Source organism: Physeter macrocephalus, chromosome 11, assembly GCF_002837175.3.
Source record: "Physeter macrocephalus isolate SW-GA chromosome 11, ASM283717v5, whole genome shotgun sequence".
NCBI lineage: Eukaryota > Metazoa > Chordata > Mammalia > Artiodactyla > Physeteridae > Physeter > Physeter macrocephalus.
In genome coordinates, this window is record NC_041224.1 from 12165368 (window position 1) to 12173623 (window position 8256).

At 37.9% G+C, this 8256-nt stretch overlaps 1 protein-coding gene across 7 annotated transcripts in view; it reads left to right on the top strand.

The window, feature by feature from the left end:
- Positions 1-8256, top strand: part of DCLRE1C (DNA cross-link repair 1C) — a 49778-nt gene that overhangs the window by 8732 nt on the left and 32790 nt on the right. For 3 of the 7 annotated variants that reach the window (XM_024116355.3, XM_028496498.2, XM_055087748.1), the window contains exon 2: positions 7466-7517. In XM_024116355.3, coding sequence (XP_023972123.1) covers positions 7466-7517 — 52 coding nt within the window. Of the gene's footprint in view, positions 1-4339; positions 4389-5438; positions 5491-6364; positions 6416-7465; positions 7518-8256 lie in introns of those variants that run through there. The other 4 variants (XM_024116356.3, XM_007125310.4, XM_055087747.1 and 1 more) reach the window with 4 other exon arrangements.

The window sequence follows — 8256 nt, forward strand, 5'->3', positions numbered from 1 at the left end:
AAGAACCACCTTTTAGTTTTATTGATCTTTGCTATTGTTTTCTTCATTTCTATTTCATTTATTTCTGCTTTGATCTTTATGATTTCTTTCCTTCTACTGACTTTGGGTTTTCCTTGTTCTTCTTTCTCTAGTTGTTTTAAGTGTAGGGTTAGATTATTTATTTGAGATTTTTCTTGTTTCTTGAGGTGAGATTGAATTGCTATAAACTTCCCTCTTAGAACTGCTTTTGTGGCGTCCCATAGGTTTTGGGTCGTTGTGTTTTCGTTGTCATTTGTTTCTATGTATTTTTTAATTTCTTCTTTGATTTCTTCTGTGATGTCTTGGTTATTTAGTAGTGCACTGTTTAGCCTCCATGTATTTGTGTTTTTTACAGTTTTTTTTTTTTCCTGTAATTGATTTCCAATCTCATAGTGTTGTGGGCAGAAAAGATGCTTGAACTATTTCAATTTTCTTAAATTTTCTGAGCCTTGATTTGTCACCCAAGATGTGATCCATCCTGGAGAATGTTCCATGTGCACTTGAGAAGAAAGTGTATTCTTCCACTTTTGGGTGGAATGTTCTATAAATATCAGTTAGATCTATCTGATATATTGTGTCATTTAAAGCTTGTGTTTTCTTACTTATTTTCTGTTTGGATGATCTGTCCATTGGTGTAAGTGGGATGTTAAAGTCCCCTACTCTTAATGTGTTACTGTCTATTTCTCCTTTCATGGTTGTTAGAATTTGCCTTATGTATTGAGGTGCTCCTCTGTTGTGTGCATATACATTTATAATTGTTATGTCTTCTTCTTGGATTGATCCTTTGATCATTATGTAGTGTCCCTACTTATCTCTTGTAACAGTCTTTATTTTTAAGTCTATTTTATCTGATACGAGTATTACTACTCTAGCTTTCTTTTGATTTCCATTTGCATGCAATATCTTTTTCCATCCCTTCACTTTCAGTCCGTATGTGTCCCTAGGTCTGAAGTGGGTCTCTTGTAGACAGCATATATATGGGTCTTGTTTTTGTATCCATTCGGCCAGTCTGTGTCTTTTGGTTGGGGCATTTAATCCATCCTGTCTGAAAACTTTTTCACTTCTGCATCGAATCTGAATGAGATCCTTGCTGGATAGAGTAATTTTGGTTGTAGGTTTTTCTCTTTCATCACTTTAAGTATATCCTGCCACTGCCTTCTGGCTGCAGAGTTTCTGCTGAAAAATCAGCTGATAACCTCATGGGAATTCCTTTGTATGTTATTTTTTGTCTTTCCATTGCTGCTTTTAATATTTTTTCTTTGAATTTAATTTTTGTTAGTTTGATTTATATGTGTCTTGGTGTGTTTCTCCTAGGGTTTATCCTATATGGGACTCCCTGTGCTTCCTGGACTTGGGTGACTATTTCCTTTCCATGTTAGGGAAGTTTTCAACTATAATCTGTTCAAATATTTTCTCAGACCCTTTCTTTTTCTCTTCTTCTTCTGGGACCCCTATAATTCGAATGTTGGTGTGTTTAGGGTTGTCCCAGAGGTCTCTGAGATTGTCTTCAATTCTTTTCATTTTTTTTTTTTCAGATCTTTGTTAAACATTTCTTGTATTTTCTCGATCCATGCCTCCATTCTATTTCCGAGATTCTGGATCATCTTTACTGTCATTACTCTGAATTCTTGTTCAGGTAGGTTGCCTATTTCCTCTTCATTTATTTGGTCTTGTAGGTTTTTACCTTGCTCCTTCATCTGTGACATATTTGTGTGCTGTCTCTTTTTTTTTTTTTTTTTTAATGAGTGAGATTGTGTTCTTGTCTTACTGGTTGTTTGACCTGCGGCTTCCAACAGTGGAGTCTGTAGGCTATTGGGTAGAGCTGGGTCTTGGTGCTGAGATGAGGAACCCTATGAGCCCTCACTCCAATAAATATTCCCTGGGGTCTGAGGTTCTCTGTTAGTCCAGTGGTTCAGACTTGAAGCTCCCACTGCAGGAGCTTCGGCCCGACCCTGGGCTTGTGATCCAAGATCCTGCAAGCTGCATGGGGTGGCAAAAAAAAAAAAAAAAAAAAAGAACAATAACAAAGTAAAAAATAAAATTAGACTAGGAAACTAACATATATTAGAAAGAATATAAAAATAAAAATATAGATGAATCAACAACTGGAAGGTACATCAGTACCACAATAGTAAAAAAGAGGGGGGGTGGGGCTTAGGCTCAAGGAACAGAAGGGGCCCAGGCGTGCCCCCCACCCCTGGTCTCAGAGGGCAGGGGACCTCACCTGGGAGCCCAGCAGGCTTCCTGGGCTCTAGTGGGCCGAGCAATCGCCCTCCGCTCCTCTCCCGCTCCTCCTGGATGACCCCTCCCACCTGTCTCTCCTGATCTCCCCAGCCTCCCTCCTATGCCTCCAGGACCCATGTGGCCTGGATCAGGCTTTGGGGGGGGTGGGTACTGGTTTGAGAGCTCAGCAGGCTCCCTGGCCCGAGTGGGCCAGGCGATTGCCCTCTGCTCCTCTGCCGCTCTTCCCAGAGGGCCCCTCCCTCCTGCCTCTCCTGATCTCCCTGGCCTCAGGGGCACTGATCCTGTCTGGCATCCACTTCTCCTCCCCTCTCAGTCCCCCTACATCCTACCGGTTCACTTTGGGGTTCCTCCCGTCTCCTCGGGCGTCAGAGTCCCCCACCCGTGGCCTTCAGGAGCCCTAGTTGTGGGGAGATGCTAACTCTGCGTCTTCCCACACTGCCATCTTGACCAGTATTCCTCTAACAAGGTTTTGTTGGAGTCTTTAGGGTTTTCTATATATGTATCATGTTGTCTGTAAGTAGTATCAGTTTTACTTCTTCCTTTCAACTTTGGATGCCTTTTATTTCTTTTTCTTGCCTAATTCCTCTGGCTAGGATTTATAATATTATGTTGAATAAAAGGGCAAGAGTGGGCATTCTTGTCTTATTTCTGATCTTAGAGAAATAGCTTGCAGCTTTTCACCACTGATTATGATGTTTGCTGAGAGCTTGTCACATATGGCCTTTATTATATTGAGGTTTGTTCCCTCTATACCTGATTTATTGAGAGTTTTTATCATAAATGGATGTCAAGTTTTGTCCAGTGCTTTTTGTGCATCTATTGAGATGATTATATGGTTTTTTATCCTTCATTTTGTTAATGTGATTATAACATTGACTGATTTGTGGATGTTGAACCAAGTTTGCATCCCTGGAATAAATCCCATTTAATCATGGTGTATGATCCTTTTAATGTATTGTTGAATTCTGTTTGCTAATATTTTGTTGAGGATTTTTTTCCTCTATGTTCATCAGGGATATTGGCCTGTAATTTGTGTGGTGTCCTTGTTTGGGTTTGGTATCAGGTAATGCTAGCCTCATAAAATGAGTTCTTTGAATGTTTGTAGAATTCACTAGCAAAGCCATCTGGTCCGGGAATTTTGTTTGTTGGATTTTTAAAGTTACTGATATTAGTAGAGATATTTAGTATCCTTACTAGTTATCAGTCTATTCAGATTTTCTGTTTCATCATGATTCAGTCTTGGTAGGTTGTATGTTTGTAAGAATTTATCCATTTCTTCTAGGTTGTCCACTTTGTTGGTGTATAATTGTTCATAGTAGTCTCTTACCCTTTCTTTTCCATTTTAAGAGTTGTAATAGCTCCTCTTTCATTTCTGATTTTATTTATTTGAGTCCTATCTCTCCCTCCCTCTCTTCTTTCTCCCCCCTTCTCCTTTGTTGCTGAGTCTAGCAAAGGCTTGTCAGTTTTATTTACCTTTTCAAAGAACCAGCTCTTAGTTTCACTGATCTTCTCTGGTGTCTTTTTAGTCTGTTTTTTATTTATTTTTGTTCTAATCTTGGTTATTTCCTTCCTTCTACTAATTTTGAGCTTTGTTTGTTCTTCTTTTCCTAGTTTCTTGAGTTGTAAAGTTAGGTTGGTTATTTGAGATTTTTCTTGTTTCTTGAGGTAGGCATTTATCACTTGACCTTCCCCCTTAGAACTGCTTTTGCTGCAACCCACAAATTTTGGTATGTTTTATTTCCATCTCAATCGTCTCAAGGTATTTTAAAATTTCACTTTTGGTTTTTTCTTTGACCCATTGGTTGTTCAGTAGCATGTTGTTTAATCTCCACTTATTTGTGAATTTTCCAGTTTTCTTCTTGTAATTCATTTCTAGTTTCATACCATTGTAGTTGGAAAAGATGCTTGATATGATTTTAATCATCTTAAATTTATTGAGGCTCATTTTGTGGCCTAATATGTGGTCTATCCTGGAAAATGTTCCACGTGCACTTGAGAAGAATGTGTGTTCTGTTGCTTTTGCATGAAGTGTTCTTTATATATTTGTGAAGTTCATCTGATCTTATGTGTTGTTTAGGTCCAGTGTTTCGTTACTGATTTTCTGACTGAATGATCCATCCATTGACGTAAGTGGGGTATTAAAGTCCCCTGCTTTTACTGTATTGCTGTCTATTTCTCCGTTTAAGTCTGTTAATAGGTGCTTTATGTATTTAGGTGTTCCTCTGTTGGGTGCATAAATGTTTACAAATGTTATATCCTCTTGTTGGATGGACCCAACAAGAGAATATAACATTTGTAAATATTACATTATCATATGTAATATGATAATGTCTCTTATTAGAGTCTTTGTTTTAAAGTCTGTTTTGTCTAAGTATTGTTACTCCAGCTTTCTTTTGGTTTCTATTTGGAATTAGGATAATTAGAATTGGTTTGATTTAACTAAGCAATTTCAAAATGTTTGGTTCTTGTTATCTGGGCTTTTGCATGCTAAAGATTCAAAATGTGATATTATAATACACTATATATTTAATGTACCATTTGGTTTAAATGTTACCTTTCTTTAAAAGTCAGCTTTCTGTGTTTGTGAATTTGGCAAGCTGTGGAGCAAGCCTCTGTGGGTAGCAATAACCCACCTTTCAACCCAGCAGTCACGGTAGGCTGAGAAGATAATGAAACTCTTCTTACTCTGGCCTAAGCCTGAATGGTTTTCTCGAGGATTCCATGGAAGCAAACTCGAATTTCCAGATGGACTAACTTTAGTGACTGGAATTGAAGGGGTCACAGAGAGCATTGTCTGAAGGTGGTTGGATTGAAATGAAAGAAGATAGTAGCGGAAAGTGATGGAAGCAGTTCTGAATGAGGTCATGCATTCTTCTGTGGCTACTCTGAGTGATTTAGACTCTGCCCTAAGATGCAGAGGATCATTCTTTTAAATGGCTTCTGTTGGCTCAGAGATGGTCAACTTTTAGTGGTTCTTGTCCTGTTTTCAGTGGATTCTTCATCTGCAGAAGCAAGAGCCAGTAGCTCATACAAATCAATGCTCCTATAAAAGTGAACCTCTCATTTATTTTCTCTTAAAAGGAAGCCTAAAAAGAACAGACAACTCAGTTTCCTTGGGCCAAGGAATCCTCTGAAAAAAATAATGTATTTATGATTTCTGATTCTTTTGTTTTCAGATCACATGAAAGGATTAAAAGCCCCTACCTTGAAAAGAAGGTTGGAGTGCAGGTAATTTCTTTTCTTTTTAAAATTTATTTATTTATTTATTTGGCTGAGCTGGGGCTTAGTTGTGGCATGTGGGATCTTCGTTGTAGCATGTGGATGTTTAGTTGCAGCATGTGGGAACTTTAGTTGCAGCATACAAACTCTTAGTTGTGGCATGTGGGATCTAGTTCCCTGACCAGGGATTGAACCCGGGTTCCCTGCATTGGGAGCACAGAGCCTTAGCCACTGGACCACCAGGGAAGTCCCCAGGTAATTTCCTTTGCTATTTATTTGTGTGTTCTATTTTTTTAAGTAAAAATTTTAATTGAGCTGTAACATCTACATAGAAAGGTACTTACATCATATGGGAATAGTCTGATGAACTTTTACAAGTGAACACATGTGTAGCATCTGCCCAGTCCAAGAAGTAGAACAGCATCAATATCCTGGGACAGAACCCTGTCCCTCCCCCAGTCAGTCTTCCCCACCCACAGGTAACCTCTCTTCTGACTTTTGTCATCATTGTTTAGCTTTGGTTGTTTTTGAACTTTATTTAAATAGAATCATACTGAATAGACTCTTCTACTTGTTTTCTTTTACTTAACATTATATTTGAATGATTCATCCATGCTATTGGGTGCAGTTTAATCTCCACTTATTTGTGAATTTTCCAGTTTTCTTCTTGTAATTCATTTCTAGTTTCATACCATTGTAGTTGGAAAAGATGCTTGATATGATTTTAATCATCTTAAATTTATTGAGGCTCATTTTGTGGCCTAATATGTGGTCTATCCTGGAAAATGTTCCACGTGCACTTGAGAAGAATGTGTGTTCTGTTGCTTTTGCATGAAGTGTTCTTTATATATTTGTGAAGTTCATCTGATCTTATGTGTTGTTTAGGTCCAGTGTTTCGTTACTGATTTTCTGACTGAATGATCCATCCATTGACGTAAGTGGGGTATTAAAGTCCCCTGCTTTTACTGTATTGCTGTCTATTTCTCCGTTTAAGTCTGTTAATAGGTGCTTTATGTATTTAGGTGTTCCTCTGTTGGGTGCATAAATGTTTACAAATGTTATATCCTCTTGTTGGATGGACCCAACAAGAGAATATAACATTTGTAAATATTACATTATCATATGTAATATGATAATGTCTCTTATTAGAGTCTTTGTTTTAAAGTCTGTTTTGTCTAAGTATTGTTACTCCAGCTTTCTTTTGGTTTCTATTTGGAATTAGGATAATTAGAATTGGTTTGATTTAACTAAGCAATTTCAAAATGTTTGGTTCTTGTTATCTGGGCTTTTGCATGCTAAAGATTCAAAATGTGATATTATAATACACTATATATTTAATGTACCATTTGGTTTAAATGTTACCTTTCTTTAAAAGTCAGCTTTCTGTGTTTGTGAATTTGGCAAGCTGTGGAGCAAGCCTCTGTGGGTAGCAATAACCCACCTTTCAACCCAGCAGTCACGGTAGGCTGAGAAGATAATGAAACTCTTCTTACTCTGGCCTAAGCCTGAATGGTTTTCTCGAGGATTCCATGGAAGCAAACTCGAATTTCCAGATGGACTAACTTTAGTGACTGGAATTGAAGGGGTCACAGAGAGCATTGTCTGAAGGTGGTTGGATTGAAATGAAAGAAGATAGTAGCGGAAAGTGATGGAAGCAGTTCTGAATGAGGTCATGCATTCTTCTGTGGCTACTCTGAGTGATTTAGACTCTGCCCTAAGATGCAGAGGATCATTCTTTTAAATGGCTTCTGTTGGCTCAGAGATGGTCAACTTTTAGTGGTTCTTGTCCTGTTTTCAGTGGATTCTTCATCTGCAGAAGCAAGAGCCAGTAGCTCATACAAATCAATGCTCCTATAAAAGTGAACCTCTCATTTATTTTCTCTTAAAAGGAAGCCTAAAAAGAACAGACAACTCAGTTTCCTTGGGCCAAGGAATCCTCTGAAAAAAATAATGTATTTATGATTTCTGATTCTTTTGTTTTCAGATCACATGAAAGGATTAAAAGCCCCTACCTTGAAAAGAAGGTTGGAGTGCAGGTAATTTCTTTTCTTTTTAAAATTTATTTATTTATTTATTTGGCTGAGCTGGGGCTTAGTTGTGGCATGTGGGATCTTCGTTGTAGCATGTGGATGTTTAGTTGCAGCATGTGGGAACTTTAGTTGCAGCATACAAACTCTTAGTTGTGGCATGTGGGATCTAGTTCCCTGACCAGGGATTGAACCCGGGTTCCCTGCATTGGGAGCACAGAGCCTTAGCCACTGGACCACCAGGGAAGTCCCCAGGTAATTTCCTTTGCTATTTATTTGTGTGTTCTATTTTTTTAAGTAAAAATTTTAATTGAGCTGTAACATCTACATAGAAAGGTACTTACATCATATGGGAATAGTCTGATGAACTTTTACAAGTGAACACATGTGTAGCATCTGCCCAGTCCAAGAAGTAGAACAGCATCAATATCCTGGGACAGAACCCTGTCCCTCCCCCAGTCAGTCTTCCCCACCCACAGGTAACCTCTCTTCTGACTTTTGTCATCATTGTTTAGCTTTGGTTGTTTTTGAACTTTATTTAAATAGAATCATACTGAATAGACTCTTCTACTTGTTTTCTTTTACTTAACATTATATTTGAATGATTCATCCATGCTATTGGGTGCAGTAATAGTCTGTTCATTTTTATTTCTGTAAGGGTGTGTCTGTGTGTGTGCATAAATGATTGTTCCATTATAAAGAGTCATATAATATTGTTGGATCTTTTTTTTTTTTTTTTTTTTTTTTT